This window comes from Ictalurus furcatus, chromosome 3, assembly GCF_023375685.1.
Source record: "Ictalurus furcatus strain D&B chromosome 3, Billie_1.0, whole genome shotgun sequence".
Taxonomy (NCBI): domain Eukaryota; kingdom Metazoa; phylum Chordata; class Actinopteri; order Siluriformes; family Ictaluridae; genus Ictalurus; species Ictalurus furcatus.
Window position 1 is genome coordinate 24,290,507 of NC_071257.1, and position 17,788 is coordinate 24,308,294.

The 17,788-nt window shown below is 40.3% G+C and overlaps 1 protein-coding gene across 2 annotated transcripts in view; it reads left to right on the forward strand.

Moving 5' to 3' along the window:
• Nucleotides 1-532: 532 nt before the first annotated feature.
• The window catches only part of LOC128605857 (inositol polyphosphate-5-phosphatase A), a 184,218-nt gene continuing 166,962 nt past the window's right edge, over nucleotides 533-17,788 (forward strand). Inside the window, exon 1 of one of the 2 annotated variants that reach the window (XM_053621663.1) lies at nucleotides 533-941. In XM_053621663.1, coding sequence (XP_053477638.1) covers nucleotides 867-941 — 75 coding nt within the window. In that variant the 5' untranslated portion in view covers nucleotides 533-866. The remainder of the gene's footprint in view (nucleotides 942-17,788) is intronic. The other variant, XM_053621664.1, reaches the window with a different exon arrangement.

Consider the following 17,788-nt stretch of genomic DNA (forward strand, 5'->3'; position numbering starts at 1 on the left):
TATGTATATATGTATACTCGAAATCTAGACGAGCAGGCTACATGCAGCATACAGGCAGAGAGTGCAATTTGAGCCACAGCCACGGTGAATGATTTTCTCGCACCGCTGCTTTAATCTTTGACGGGGATTCCTGTTCTCAGTCCTGCTTGCTTTAGCTGAGTGACAGATGTGTGTTGCCCTTTTAAGAGGCGCGGATCTCCTCTGGCTCCGTGACGTCATGACAGTGAAGGCTCCAACCCTCCCCCTCCTCCTCCTCACCCTCCACAAACGCTGAGCGATGGTCGGAGCGCAGTCGCGCTTATGGGCGAGACACACTTTCTGTTTTTTTCTTCCTCGCACCAATCGCCAAGGAAACGCTCCCGCGCTGAAATGAACCAGAGCCCGGTCTTCTGCGCGGATTGACACGGAAACTTTTACGATGGCCGCAAAGGCGCAAAAGTAGCCGCAAAAGAGCACGAGAGAGACTGCGAGCGATATATATAAATATATATATATATATATATATATATATATATATATATATATATATATATATATATAGAGAGAGAGAGAGAGAGAGAGAGAGAGGGAGAGAGAGAAGGCGAAGGCGAAGGCGAAGGCGAAATCTCTCCGCTCAGCTCAGCTCGCCACCACACGCAGGCGCAGGGCTAGAATGTACGCGGTGAGAGCCCACTGCAGTTTCTAACGGCGAGACGCTTTTTTTTTTTTTTTTTTTTTTTTTTTTTTTTTTTTTTAAATAAATATACAGCAGAGTCGGCCTCCTGAAATCCGTTTTGTTTTTGTTTTCTTTTCCCCACCTCTCCTGCTCTTCAGTCGCAACTCTGTTTCCGAGGCTGTTGTTTTTGAACCGCTGATAGATCATAATTATGGCGGGGAAAGGGACATCACAAGGCACGGGAATATTGCTGGTGACGGCCAACGTCGGCTCTCTCTTCGAAGATGTAAGTGTCTCATGTGAGGCTCGTGCACTTTGCTTGCAGCGCTTCTGTGATCTGATGCCTTGTTTTTGCAGCAGCAGTCATTCAAGTCATGTGCACGCGCCATCTCTCAGCTGACCTGATCCACATGCATGCGTGCATGCTCTCACTCTCTGTCTATCTGTCTGTCTGACTATCTATCTATCTGTCTCTCTATCTATGTTTATTACACTGTATATGTATATATATTGTGGGAAGTGGTAGCTCAGTGGTTAGTACGTTGGACTTCTGATCAGAAGGTTGTGAGTTTAAATCCCAGCATCACCGAGCAGTTGTACAAAGAAAATGAGATCATTGTAAGTGGATAAGTGGGTTTGCCAAATGCCATAAATGTAATAAGTGTGTGGATTTGATCATTCCCTAGCTTACTTCCACTAGTGTTATTCTCAGGCCATGGTGATGCAAACTTCCCATTTTCAGCTTTCTGAGTGAGACTTCTTTTCTTGCTGAGAAGAAGCTGCATGCTTGTGTCAGGATAGTTTTTGATCTGCAGCTCTGTCTTCTCCTCCCACACCTGCTCCTATAATCCTGGCTATGAACCTAGATGTTTCAAAGACAAAATGTGGCTGAAGCATAGAAAGCAAAGCCATCATGCCTTGCCATGCTATGCCATGCTATGCCATGCCATGCCATGCCAGACTGCTGACAGAGTCAGTCACTTTGATACAATGCTGTCATGGTTTCTGTGACCGGTCAGTGTAATCCAAGCTTTGAGGGAAATCATGGCATCAAATGATGGATAGTTTACTATATTTAGTTCACTATATCATGATAAATAGTGATAGCTGTTGACTAAATAAGAGTAAATGAAACAAGTGTACATGGTATGCTAATTTGTTGCTATGTTTTCTTATTTCACAAAAAAAATCTTTGGAACATGCAAAGCAGTAAGAAAATCGGCACTTTGTAACGTTTCATTCCCCCCACGTCGCTATTAAATGATGGTCGCTAAAGTTGTCGAATTATAAATCCCATGTTGGTCTATTTATTTATTTATTTATTTATTTATTAAATAAATTGTTGCATTCATTCATTCATCTTAACTGCTTTATCTTGGTCAGGGTCACGGTGGTTCCGGATTCTATCCTAGGAACACCGGGCATGAGTGGGAATACACCCTGAAATGGGTGCCAGTCCATCGTAGGGCACCGTGGCGTGTACACACACATTTGCACAATTATTCAAACCTACGGGCAATTTAGCATAGCCAGTCCACCTTCCGGCATGTTTTTGAGAGATGGGAGGAAACCAGAAAACACTGAGGAAATGTACACAGACACCCTAACCCTATCCCTATCTAATTAAAACCAGTGTGAGTTTATTTTTATAATTAGACTCTCACTCCTCAAAAAAAAAAAGAGCAGTTTTTAATCTTTCAGTTAAGAGATTCTCGGTTTTCCTTTTTGGTCGTTTAGGCATTTACATTTACATTCAGAAGTGCTTTGAAGTCTCTATCAATAACATGCATCATGGTACTTGTTTACCAGGTCACAGACGAAGAATACCATCAGTCAAAAAACAACACCAACCTCTAGACATTGAACAAGGTTGTGTTATATAGCTTCTGACAATACAATGTTCATGATGAATTGAAAAGCTTTCTGACACAATGTCGGGTCTTGTCACTTCTAACATCTGCCTCCATTTGCACAGCTCCACGCTCTGTGGCCAGAATCGCAGAATCACAATTTTGCTGCCATTGCTGACAATAATAGTCGTTACAAAGAGGTACACGCTGTGATTTTTAAAGTTTGAGACGCACTGTGTTCTAACCACACAATAAGTAATCAGTAATACAACCTGTTTGTTACTGTAATCAGTCTGACTATATCAGCAAGATCGTTTATGACTGTGTGTAGGCCATAGGGCACAGTCTCTACTGATAACTGAAATTAACTCTGAGCTTCCGTCTGTGTAACCCTGAGCAGGCTGTATCTAATGTTAATTTGGTGTGAACAGTGTAAGAGGCACTGTCTCTTCTGCGTGTGGATCTTTAGCCCTAAACATAGAGGGAATCCCCCCCCCCCCCCCAATCTCCACCCTAGTTTATAAATAGTTTTGCTGTCATGACTGCTGAACTTTGGATTCCTAATAGATATCACTGTTTTCCCTTAGCCAGATTTTATTTATTTATTTATTTATTTATGTTTACAAGTGAATGTGACTAAAATGCCCATATGGCTGCATTGCCTATCTTTCTCAGCTTTGCTTACTGTGGATTTGCTTGCACGTGTACATGTTGAAATGTATTTCGTGCACACACATCACACACTTGTTGTCAGTGGGACCTTTTGTGTACTGTGTACGTGCGTGTGTGCATGCGTGTGTGTGTCATGGCAGGTGGGGGGTATGGGGCGTATTCCAATTTACACGTAGGAAAGAAAAAGCAGGTAGCGCATATAGTCATTTGGTCATAACACTAATTTTGGCCTTGATAACTGAAAAAGACTTTCGCTTATTCGTCCACTGATTGTGTGTTTATAAGCATGTGTCGGAAATCCAAGCTGTAGCTAGCAAGACAAATATTCTGAGCACCGTTAAGAATTTCATGCTCTTCAGGAAATATTAATCGCTTCTGTTTAGGAAATTCAGCTGATCTGGCTGCAGCCCAAAACGGCTCGATTGTTGATGGAGCTGCCACCGACATGTCTAATAGTGTAAATGGTGGCAGCTAGGACGGTAGTGTTCTAGTATAGTGTGTCGGATAGGTGTGTAGAAGGGTTTAAGTTTTAGTCCGCTTCATGTTTATGTGGTGCATAAAGCCACAGGACTTGTTTGCATGAGGCAGTTATGATGGAACAGTCTGTGTGTGCCAGCAGGATCTTATGAGCTTCATTTAACTTAAGAATAGGCCTTCCCAGTTTGCCTATTCAAATATGAAGAAAATGAGGCTGGCACGAAGTCATCTCGAAGTTTGTTTACTGATTGACAAGCAGCACACCGAAACAATATAGCTTATATTTCCAATGCTGATAACAATTGAACTGTATCTATTCCTGTATTTTTCTTGCTTTGTTATTTAAAGCGCACCTATTATGGTTTTGAAACGTGCCTAATTTTGTTGTAGAGGTCTCATACAATATATTTACAAGGTCAAAAAACACTTTAATTTGCTCATAATTTAAATTGCAGCATTACCCCCCCCCCCAGTCTTAAATGATACGTTATAAAAGATTCATTCTAAACTCCTCCTTTCAGAGAGCATACTCTGCTCTGATTGGTCAGTCTGTTGTGATTGGGCTACCGCTGTCAGTGAGCAGCCAATGAAGATCAGAAGTGGGGTTTTTTGTTACAAACCTACATAGGTTAGTACAGGAAGTAAGTCTGGAATTACTGACTCATTTCAGCTGTTCAGAATCTGTTCCTTCTTTTGGGAGTCAATAACCCCGTTTGTCGTGCACTTAGATTTTTCAAACTGTGCAGACTTTTTACATTCACAAACAGCTCTATAACACACTACATGGAAGGTAATAATTGAAAATCCATAGTAGGTGCACTTTAATGAATTTCCTGTCACTGGTTTGCTAAACTGATATAATGAACCTAATCATAAATTCATTAGTCAGTCCACCAGGCAAGTGAAAGCTGGAATGTCCAATTAAGTCAACTAAAATGCTTCAACCAGTACGTACAGGATTTCGGTGAGTTTTTTTGTGATTGTTGTGCCCAAAAATGCTTGATTTAGCTGTGGCTTTTAAAAAAGTTTGTGGAGTTTTTTATGCCTTTTTTTTTTTTGCAGAAAATTACTTGAATTGGCAAAATTGCAGTTGCGCAAAATAGTTTTGCACAGTCTTTCACAGTGATGTTTGTTGGTAAATGAGACCTTTGCGCTGTACTTATGTTTGATGCACATGAATCGAAGAGAGCTTTTGCTGAATACGCGTTATGATGACGACACATGACACGTCTTGGCCCAAGCCTGCTAAAAATCTGCGGTAATTTAAAAAAAAATGGCAAGCTCCTCTGAATATGGTGGAGTTTCCTTGATTTTGCATTCATTTCTGCGATCGCAAAATCCTGGAGGGAGCACGCAACTAATAAAATTGAACCCAAAAGTATGATTACGTGCATTAATGCAAGTGAGAACTTCTCTGGGAGGACTACAATAAGTAACTGTAGTCTTTCTCTTCTCCTGTTAATGTCTCCAGCGATGAAGCCTCGGCATAAATGGCTGAAAATATTTGCTTAACATTTCAATTTTGTGTACATGTGCTTGAGGCTAGCACCTCAGATAACGTCACAACATTACTAGCATCTTTTATTAGTGTTTAAATGTGAGCTCACTGCATGGTGTGCTAGCATTCGAGTTTTGTAACAATGTTTATTCTGCACTGCACCGTGTTTCCACATCCCTTTGTGTTCCCGATGCAGGAAAGATCGCCTAATGTGCGTTTAAGCTAATTAACATGCCTAATAAAAATCGTTCCTACCAACAGCCAGAATACATAATGCATAATACATGTGCACTCTGCAGAAATCGAGAAATATATACGAACCAGTTGGTGTGTGTTATGTTTAAATCAGTCCCTCCAGGATTGAGCTATTTTGCGATCACAGAAATGAACTCAAAAACCAAGCAAATATTCGGAGGAACTTGCAATTTTTCAAAATTACTGCAGATTTTCTGCAGATTTGGGCCAAGACGCATCATGTGACATCATCACAACTCTCATTTAGCCAAAGCCGTCTTCCATTCACGTGTATTGAACATGAGTACAGCTAAAAGGCCTCATTTACCAACAAACATCACTGTGAAATACCATGCGGAACAATTTCATGCAATTTAGTGATGAGCGATATCTTATCTTTTGTGATGTACCGGTAGAAATTCTCCCCAATATAAGAATTAGTCTTCCCGCGATGACAATAAAGCCTCGTTGATGACGTATTTCTGTGTGCGACGGTGTATGACCCATTCGCAGCTCACATGCAGAGCGAAAACAAGTACGGCGGAAGGCGGACGTGAAGCTGAGGAGGAGTTTATCACTAAACGAGGAGCTAGCTCTACAATCTGGAACTGGTTTGTTACAGAAAATCAGTTTTACTTTTAGATCAATGTTTGTGTTTCTGAGGCTCTCAAGATCACAGCTATCATTGTAGCTAAAAACAGTGTTGAATGGTACTGTATTTATATCGTCACTAATGTCGTTATCGCAATAAATACCATAAAATATCGTGATATAGTTTTAAGTCCATATCGCCCATCCCTACTGCAATTTTGCCGATTCAAAAGCAAATTTTGAAAAAAGCTGCAGCATTTTGCCTACAAGAGTCACAAAACAAAGAAAAACCTCTGTGAAATCCTGTACAGACCGTTAAATAGACATGTCAGATGAGAAGTTTTCTTTTTTTTTTTTTTTTTTTTTTTGAAAGTCCATAGGTGTATTTGTCTTTGACAATTATAGTAACAGCTCCCTGAACCTGCTACTGTGAAAGAAAGAAAAATGCATAGCCTGGATGATTTGTCCACCTCTGCTAACTGCCATTTATATGTACAAATCCTGAAACTATATTTACATCCGAATGTGGAGGCGTTGATCATTTCATTTAGTTATAGCCCTGTAAAAGCTGAGGATTGTCAGTCACGCTGTGTATCTGTTATTATCGAATGCAACAATCTGGGTTCAGTTTGAGTAACGTCGTAATGGCACGATGCTTCCTAGAGACAGAGCTCTGAGTTTATGAGAAAAGAGACATTACAGTGTAATCGTATCAGAAACACATCTCACAGTCCCACAGCATGTTAGAAGACACAATTCCATTTAACAGCGTGCACATTAAAATTGCAATAAAGCCCGAAAGAGCAGAAAGCGATCACGTTTAGTTTATTAATCAGTCACTAGAATATGCACTGCAGTGTGGTGTGAGGTTGCTAGCCAAACACCAGTGGTTTTGTTCAGTGCATGTCACACATGTTCCTGGAAAGAGGTAGCCTAAAAGATGTTTTCATCCCATGAGTTCTGATGGCATATCAATATGTACGAATATCTTTTCATTGCACTTTAAATAGCATCTAAATCTAGTCGCTAAAGCACCAAATCCAAACATTTGCAGTACCTGAGAGCACTTTTATGCCTTATTAACCCACTTGCTGAGTCAGAATCTGTGACTCAGCAAATGGTTTGTTTGTCATTTGGCTATGTTTGGTTTTACACTTGTGCATAATTAAGCAAAGCAAAAAAAACCATTTTTGATAATGTGTATGGTTTAAAACATTTCTAAAATCGTTTCAGTCATTGGTCAGAAATAGCTCAACGGGAAGAGTAAGCAATCCTTTGCAAAGTGTGCATAGAAATCACACAGAAAATCACAGAGAACATGGAGTCAGTGCGGAATAAATGATTAGGCTGTTATATAAAAGTTTAAAACATGTTGTGTATGCTTTCACTGTTTTTCCTCTTTTAATTTATCCGAATACCCAGGACGCTGCATGCCCACAGTGCTACAGCTCTGTCCTTTGGTTCAGTTTTCATCTCATTCAGTTTAGCCCAGTGTCACTCACAACCTAAAATACATGCCACGCTTGGTTCACTTCTTGCAGTTGAAACACGTCAGCGTTTGCTCTGAACCGGACTGCAAGCACCTCGCTTGGGCTACTTCCACATTAATCCGGATAGATCTGAACACCACATTTTCCTTTTATGGCGCTTAAAAAAAAAAACGTTTTTGAAAAATTGCTCGGCTACACTGAAACATCTGAAAACGCTTACATAACTCTGCTGCACACGTGAAAACATAAGAAGGTTTGGAATGCGTAATTTCCCTCAGGTGTTTAAGTTATCAAACTGGATAGCAGACACGACAACTGCAGTACAACATCGTCCACCATATTCTTTGTTTTGAGTTGAATGGGTCACATGACTACGTTACATGACTAAAAATAAGTCGTCGTTTTTGAATTTCTCAGTCCACACTACACCGCGAAAATGGTCTGTTTTCACTGGACAGAAACACTGTCTCGGTGTGGACGGAAAGACAAAACTAGGGCTGGGGGGGGGGGGGGAGGGACGGACTTTCAGTACCACTTTTTCCCCATTTATTTAACATAAAATCCACACGCTGAGTGTTACAAATATAAACTTCAGATTAAAACTTTACACAACTGTTTGTCCAATTATAGAAGACTGAAAAGAACCCAATCACACACACAAGAATATATATTATTCATTTAGGACTGCAGTTTAATTCAGTGCTTTTTGTGCATCCATAAAAATAATGTATAAATACTTATATACAATATAAACTAATATATAAGTTTATATTGTATAATAGTATTTATGCATTATTTTTTTTATAAAAGGTAACGCTGACATAAATAGTAAACTGAAGAAAGTCATTGTCGGTGACTCTGGGTGTCTACTAAAGCTAGCGGCGTCACGTTACGTGCGTATGACTTCATGCGGTGTCGACTAGGAAGCGGCTTAAACTTCCTGTTAGTAAAAAAACCGCTAATGTTCCTTTTGAAACGATATTACCTTTCTAAAATTCATACACTAGATGGTAGAGTGCATAATTTTGGGACACAACTTTAGTATTTACTCTCCGAGGCGTGTTTTCGGAACAGAAGTAACGTAATGAGTAAATCTCCCCATGCCACGCGCAGACCGACTAATCGAATATGAGACTCGTTGACAACGATTTTCATAATCGATTATTATCAATTTTATCGATTAGGTGTTGCAGCTCTAGAAAAAACGTAGAGAAAAAGATGCGTTTTCAGATTTCTCTGGATTAATGGAGATGTTACAGGAGCCTTACGGGCTCTCAGACTGGTTGTTTGGTACGCGCCTGAGTGTGATCGTCATGTTCTCACCTGCCCAAACAAACTCGGGACACACCAGAGACTAAACATCAGAAATGGGACAAAATGAAATTAGCTTGAAGACAGATGAGCTATTTGATTCTTATCTGCTGCCAGTTACACGTAAACAGATCTCACACTGTTCATGGACAGTAAAGACGCTAGAAGGTCATTACAAAAACATGCGCATCACTCTTGCGTAGATTTCCAATCCTGTAACCAGCCACACTTCATGTAAACTTGTGAGCAGCGCCAGTAGCAGAATTTGTTCGAGTGACTGTCAGTCTCGTTAGCAGAAGAAAAGCCTGATGGTGATTTTTACCTGCCGTCATGTCCCTTATTTCCAACAGACGTTTGCAGGAAAACATGGTTAACGAAAAGCGTTTGTTTGCGCATAGCGCAAGATTGGAGAAGATTTATTTGATTCAAGCTGAGGTGGATTAATTTGTGTTTGGAACATGGGCTATTTGCTTTGACGGAGCGAATTCACTGACGTGCATCTCTCGCTTACTTTCTCTTTCTCCGGTTCCCCCTATGCCTCATTAGCACTGTCTGCTTCTGCCGTGTTTTCATGAGAAATGCCAGTGATGTGCTGTATTTACGCAAGCCAAATAAACATGAATAACAAGTCATCTGAAAGAAGGTCTGTCTCAGTGAATGCATGGTTTAGTGCTATTACGAATGCTCAAGCCCAATACAAACAATAACTCCATTGTAGAGACTTGCTGAGTTTCCCTTTTAAAATAAATACGTGCATGGCCACAAGTCTTTCATTTTTAGCCACTATATGGTAAACATAGAGCGTGTGCCAGTACACACATGTCAGGAGGTGAAAGTCCGCATGCAGGGTGATGTCTGTCTGTGTGTGTGTGTGTAGAGCTAAATAGTGTGATGAGAAAGCTACTGCTGTCCTGAGAGGTCAGTTGTTGGATTTTGCTTGGCCACAAAGCACTTTCAGCACTTCCAGCACTTCCCTGATGAAACAAATGGTTTAAGATGGATGGTAGTAATGGAACACGAGACCATGTGTTTTGACACAGATAGACGTTCCAGAGTTTAGTAGCCAGATGAGGACGTTTGACATTCTTAAGAGCGAAGTGTCCGCTCGGTAAATCCACCACTAAATTAACGCACGCCATCTTCATCCTGCAGGCTTTCAAGTCTGGAAGTGTTAAAAAAGAACCAGTAATTGATCACGAACAAAGGACGTCAGCTTTCGGGAAGGAGAAGGAGGTTCGGAGAGTGTCTCAGGCTCTGGAGCTGTGGTGGAAACTTAATGAAAGGAAGATTATGTTATTTTTATTAGCGCTTTGCTTCCTCTCCGTGTCTGGCTGCTCATGAGTTGGAATTTCAATGGGAAAGGCTAATCTGGACTTCCAAACCTTGACGTAATCAGCATGTGTTTCCAAAGTGCCCTTGCTGCTTGTGTCCAAACACTCCAGAGATGAGAAGTTTAAATCTTGACTGAATCGTTTGATCTATTCTCCTCTCAGCTACCATGACGAAATTTTTTTTCATATGGGAGAAAGTAAGTAAAGCCAGACTCCGGCTGTGCAGACTTTAGGGAACTGAGAGGAACGGGCAGGAGACTTTATGACTTAGGGGCTGTTTACAAGACAACGTTTTCAACTAAAAACAGGAAACTTTTTAATGCGTTTTGGCTGTTCGTTTACACGACAACGGCGTTTCGGGGCCTGAAAGCGCAAACCTTCGGGGGGAAAAAAGTGCAAGTTTTTGAAAACAACGCCGTTATCGTCTCTGTGTTAACGTACAAAAACGCGAATTTGTGAAAACGATAACGTCATGCGCACACGTATTATGCGTTCATTCTATAGGCATGCGTGCAAGTACTTTGAAACAAAGTGCGAGACGTTCAAAACTACAACGGCGGACTACAGGACTGTTTGTGCTGCTCAAGATCGAGTTTACTGACGCTTCTCCAGCAAAGTGTAGATTTACTGCATCACTACTACGACCAGCGGAGACGCATTTGTTACATACGCCACATCATTAACCCACATGTACGCCGACGAAGGGGATTCAAAACGTGTGTTTGGGTAAGACCTGGGACGACAAGCAGTTGGTGGGAAAACTTCCGCATGTCGAAAGCCTGCATAATAAAGCGTTTTTATTCGTTTTCACGGATCCGTGTGAACGCGGATCATTTTGAAAACGTCTGTACTCTAAACTTTTCAAAAACGCAAAAGGAAAAACTTTTCCGTTTTTAGTACATCGTTGTCGTGTAAACGTACCCTTAGCAAACAGTCAATATGCATTCACATCTAATTGGTCCTTGAGGCAGAAACGTTGCATTGAATTGCAGTGATGTTAGCTGGCCGATGTCACACTCCTCATGCATCTCTCTAACAAAAAGAAAGTAACTTCTTACAGAAATTTTCCAGAACATATGTCGTCATCTCACATGGTTCAAGGCAAGCAACATTTGAGCTGCTCTTCTTAGATGAGTTAAAAAAAAAAAAAATCACTTCTTGGAATCACATCCAGAAACGGTTAGATTTCAAATCTGTTTTCGTGTAACGGATAAGTGATGTCCTTGGCACAAACTTCCTCTTTATTGGGTAAAATTGAGTAAACATCTGGTGAGATGAGTGATACTGAGAATAATGGACTGACATCAGCTTCACTTTTATTCTTTAAAAAAAAAAATTTATATATGAAAGAAAAGGTATCTTATTTATAGACATTTACTACTCAATAGCTATGTTTCCATCCTTGTATTTACATACGAATTTTGGGATATCGCAAAAAAAAACAACAACAAAAAAACGCTGCATGGAAACACCAGATATGTAGAAAATCTCTAAAATGTGCATAAAGTAATTATACGCGCAATTAAGGAGGATAATTTCTTTCATTCTATTCATTAGACCACGATCGAAACTCCAAAGAAAATTCCAAAGAAGAGTGGCCTTTAGCAGTAAACGCATACATGTCTGATGCAACTGAAGATAGTGCGGCTAATAAAACAAATATATTCTTTGTGAAGTTCACGTTTCTAGTAAGTGCAGTCAAAAAGAATCTTGCTCATGCAGAAATACAGACATGAGAATAAACACTTCTCCTTTGAGATCATTGAACCTGCCACACAGCCTCAGATAGCTGGTGACGGAGAGAAAATGAGCCCTTCTTCAGGTAAGGAAGTGAGATAAGGTGGAATATGTCCGTGTCAGGCACGGATCCAAAGTCATAAGGGAATGTGGGAAGGCTGCCATCAAATACACACCCTCCCTAAGTGAGGCGCAGATAACCACACTTCCCTTACAGTGTGAGTTGAATGACACTTGGGTATCAGTTGAGGGCCTTGCAGGGGTGGACCAATGTACAATTTACCAGCCAGACCTCCTGAGCATGTAAGAGCTCCAGTGTGCTGCCAAGTCCTATATTTTCATTGCCTGAAAACTGACTACGCAAAGTGTGGTAGTTAACGTGATGCAATAAAATATGGCAAGTTAGTTAGCTAGTTTAAACACATTAATACAAATTAAGGGAAGTGAATAAGTATATGATTATCCTCTTCTAACAAAGTTTATAATCTAGCACACTGTGTTTGTACCCTCAGCAAAAAGTCAGCTAGTCTTTGGCCAATGTTTCAGCTATACACTGTGAAGCATGTTATAATGAAACATAGCTACGTACCAAATGAACAATTTTCATTTAGCTAGAGTCAATGATGAGTAGAATTTTTTATCTTCCCCCTTCTTTTTGGGGTTGTAGAACGTTGGGCCCTCTGTGCACGGAGTTTGCGTTGAGTTCTCCCCATGCTTTGAAGGTTTCCTCTGCGTACTCCAGTTTCCTCCCCCAGTCCAAACACATGCATTGTATTTCCAAATTGTTCGTAGTGTATGAATGTGTGTGCAATTGTGCCCTACGATGATTTGGTACCCCGTCCAGGGTGTCCATCTCCTTGTGCCCCGAGTTCACTGGGATAGGCTCCAGGCTCCCTGCGACCCTGTGTAAGGATAAGAGGTATGGAAAATGAATGAATGGATGGATAGTTGTTGAACCTTGTGTGCCAGGCAAATACGAATAAAAACACTAAAAACCTGGACACAAAAATCTGCTTGTACTAGTTTGTCAATCTCTGCTACAAGTGGTAGCTGCTACAGTATAACCAAAATGGTCAGCTTTTGCTATTGTGGAATTTCTATTTTAAGAAAGGAGGCATTCTCTGTGTTGGTTCATTTTGGTATTATAATTTACACCAGTATCCATAATCAGGGAGTATGTGTTAATTAGTAAGGTGTAGTAAATGTTGGGTAACTGCCATTGCCAAGATGTTCCTCAAGATGAAGTGATGACAGATTGAAGTTATTTAGAGATATTAAAACCTTTATTCACACACATTCATTGAGTCCTGGTAGAGAACTGGTATTCTGCATATCTTCCCATGTTGGGCATGTTCAGTAACACCCTGTATTTTTCATGTATTTAAAAAAAATGTTTTTTATGAAACTTAGAACAACTAATGAATGGGCCCACACTCTCAAGCATTCATGAACTTTAACTAATATTGTGCCTGCAGATATTACTTAGGATTAACTGGGAGTATACAGCGCGTCCCAACAGTCTGCCGTCTGTCTTTTCGTCTGCACTTCTTTTGGACATCCAACACAGAGCTGTCAGAGGGAGGATCTGAGACCTGGCATGCTTGCTCACAATAAGTCGAACTGGGACTTCTGTGTTTTATTATACCGCTGGGTTGCAGTTTGGTGTCCCCTTACTACAGTATCCAGATGCAGCAGGGTGTGCAAACCATGGTTCATATTCTCCATTTGCCGTGCGTGTTCCGACGTGCCGCATGGATGGAATGTAAACATGAAGCACGAATGAAAGACGTAAGACAGAGCTCGCTTAAAAAAGGGTTGGGCTAATCACAGCCTAGTACAGGCAAAGGGAGAGTGTGTGCATGCAAGAGAGAGCAAGTTACATACGTACTTACACAAACGTCTGGTTTCAGCTACTTTGCGTAGTTGATCCTACTCCACCTGGGTTGGCTTTGTTGATTTTTCCAGTGCTTTTCCATTGACTCTGTTTTAATAGACACATCTTTGCGTGCGAGCGAGCGCAGATACACGGTGTGCTGTGTTGTCTTCATTTCGCTAAGAAATTTGTCCACACAGTTTTATCATGGAGGCTGACAGGTGACCGATTGGATTGTTATTATTCAGCAACATGATACTGCTAGAGATCAGCCAAGTGTTCATTGTTTCAGAATAAAAAGAGTATTTATTTCATTTAGGAAATGCATGTTATGACCTCTGCCATCCCAGTGGTTTGGATATATATATATATATATATATATATATATATATATATATATATATATATATATATATATATATATATATATATATATATATATATCCAAACCACTGGGATGGCAGAGGTGATAACACGGTAATAATATATATTTTTTTTACTTAGGAGCATTCATTTATTTCGTAAGAAGGCAGAGGTGTTGAGCGGTTCCTCAGGATTTCTGAAATCATTTTGGGATCTGTTTCTTCCTAGTTTAATGGAAAATGCTTCTTTGACATGAGTGTAAGGACTGTTTAGTGTAGCTATTGCTCCAGGCTGATATTTTTTCCTGAATTTGCTCTTGACCTTTGTTCTTGACCTGTAGATAAACATGTCAACATTCAACATTGCATATCAGTGTAGTGTGATCAAATCACATCCACTCGAACGACCTGTGGTGGCGTAAACTAGCCCTTGGTTTTATACTTGCCTGTGTGTGTTTAGAAGACGGCAACAAAGGGCACCTGCATCATCCTTATTGTTTAGTGTGCTGTAGATGAGTGTGTATGTGATGGGCAGATGTATAGTGAATTAAGTGTGTTTATACAATGTGGAATGTGTGTGTGTGTGTGTGTGTGTGTGTATAGCTAGGACTGGACTCTAGAGCTTATTAACTATATTCTAGTTCTATTTTCATTTTCCTCAATGGCCTGTGGCCTGGTTTACTCGTCTTCTGAGACACCATAACTTTTAACCAGTGTGTTTCCATCTTTCTTTTTTGGTCTTTCTCAATCTTTTTTTTTCTTCTCACTCTGACCCAGAAGGTACAATATATCCAGTATATAGCCATATATTATTGGATATATTGGCTTTTGTGATTTCCACATGATTTATTCATTCATTTTTAATTGGATATGGATATCATCCATCCATTTTCCATCCTGCTTATCCTACACAGGGTCACGGGGGAAGCCTGGATCCTATCCCAGGGGACTCGGGGCACAAGGCAGGGGACAACCCATCGCAGGGCACAATCGCACATACATTAATACACTACGGACAATAATTTGGATACACCAATCAGCCTATAGTGCAAGTCTTTGGACTAGGGGAGGAAACCCCCAAAGCACGGGGAGAACATGCAAACTCCACACACACAGGGCAGAGGTGGGATTCAAATCCCACGACAAACGTGCTAAACACTAAGCCACTGTGCCCGCCGGATATGGATATTGGAATTTGTAAAATCCAATACAAAACCAGCATTTTGTGCCAATATCTGATATCCACATTGTTTATTCATTCGTTTATCTTCAGTAAGCCCATGTCACCCAGTATTAGATCAATATATCCCTAATATTAAGTAGATCGAGCCTCTTTTACACGTCTACTTTTATTAGAAATTGACAGGAAGTGGTAAATAATTGTGTATGTAACAGGTTCTGAGAAGACTGGTGTGTCAATGAACTGGATAGGACCTAGTGCCGTTTCTGGGAAATTATCAATAGGGCTCATGTTTGGACAGAAGCTGGTTTGTTACCAGGGAATAGTAATGCAACAACAGGAGAGAAATCCTAAAGTCAACAAAGAATAGCAGGAGAAATGTCTGGAAATTGGAAAGAGTTAGAGGAGCTGAAGGTCATTTGTACTCATGAGGACCCATTTATAAAGGAATCACCAGCAGAGTCGGAGATGGTGCGTGTAGGGAGAAGACGCCGGCAAGATGAAGATGAGTTCAAAATGTACATTCCACTGTACAGCATACACCATACAGTCACTGTACCTGGGATTTGTTAAATATATAAATTTGTGTAATAGCTTATGAAATGCATGTATTCTGGTAAAGTACTGTTTGAAGGCTGCAAGTTTGAATGACGCAAGTCTTAATTATAACAAAATATGCCGCTAATGTTCTGCTTTTGAGTGTGAAAACATTATAGCTGTGTTTTCTTGACCTTATGAGCTGCGTCTGATGTCAGACGCTTTTTTTGGTCCTAGTTTTATTCACACAGCTTTATTGTCTTCACTGTGCGATGAATTGTTTTCTTTATATTTGGAACACTTTTATCATGCAGGAGTGTGACATGGCTGTCTGGCCAAGTCATTAAAGTGGGACTGTTGAGCACTTGTTTTCCATGCTTGTTTTGACGGTTTCCTGAGCGTGAGGGTGGTGCAGGCTGTACCAAAAGTACATGGAGGGGGAGTTAGAATTTCATTTTTTGCGGTGATTTTTATCGTACGGACTTGCTTAATGCAGCTTTATAGACATCAGTGCCTTAACGGCGAGTCAGCAACTCAAGAGCAAGAAAACTTGAAGAAATATTAAGAAATCTTGGAAGAAACCAAAACCTATCAATGTGTGGTAGTAATACGTATATCAATACATTGAATATACTTTTGAATATTGAATATACACAGTCAGTGGTAAGTCAAGGATGATGGAGCAAGGGCTTGGTGCAGGAGCTTGGTTTAGGAACTCAGCATGGCTGGTACTGCTAGCTCAGTGGTTAAGATGTTGGAATACCAATCGGAAGGTCGTTATTTAAAATCCTAGCACTTCTAAGCTACCACTGTTTGGCCCTTGAGCAAGGCCCTTAACCCTCAATTGCTCAGTTGTATAAATGAGATAAATGTAAGTAGCTGTAGATAAGGGTATCTGCCAAATGCTATAAATGTAAATGCAGTGAAAGAGCTATGAAAAGAATGAGTGAGTGAGAGAGAGCGAGAGCAAGAGAGAGAGAGAATAGAACTAATATAATGTCTTTATTTGTATGTGACCTCTGTGAAACGTTATTAGTACCAATGCAGGCCTAATGAGTGTCTGCATTAGTTCACCAAAACTCTCGATTCATCAGTCCACCACCTTTACCCCTATGATAATGGAAGGTCAACTTCATCCTTGACTGAACAGAGTGTCTCAAGCCCAGATGGGAATGAACAAATGATACATTTATTAGCTAGCCCACCAGGTAAGTGTAAACTTCAGTGTGTAAAAACTGGCAGCTAACATAATGTAATGAAGTATGTTGAGCTAGTTAGCTGGTGCATTAATACAGACTAAGGGAAACAAATTGGTGCATGATCATGTAGTAGATTTTGTTTGCACCCTTTACAAAATGTCAGCCAACGTTTCAGCAGTGGAATGTGGTGTTCTCATGTTGGATGTGAAAGGTATCATTCAAGTCTGACATTGGTTTTTATTTCTTTTCTTTTTTTTTTGTTGTGCTAGTAGAAGAGAGATGACGACCTTTGCTGGACTTTTGATCATCATTGAAACCGTTATGTTTATGGGGTGTTCGTCTCTTCGTCTCCACGCATGCGTCCGAGATCCTCGTTAGTGTGATATCTCAAGAACGAGTGGTTGAATGTTTGTAGGAGTTATATGTAAAAGATGGACTGATTATATTTTGGAATTGATCCAAATAGGGTCAAGGTCAGGGCAAGGCCAAATGTCTGAAATAGTTTTTCATAGCTTGCTTCCTGTTCGAAGAATATTGTAAGGGTATTTCTGGCATACAAATCCGTAACCAGAAGGACTAGACTTGTAGTGGAGGCATTTCTGTCCCTACGTAACACGTGCCTGCATGTCCCTGAAAAGATTGTCTGTCATGCCCTATTGTATACCCGAAGTAATCTGCCTAGTAAAAACTGTTCTAGTAACGAGAAGCACTTGCTATAATTACTGCATTGACCACCACCAGGAAGTACATTAAGTTTAAACATAACCACATACCAATGAAAATGTTTCTTT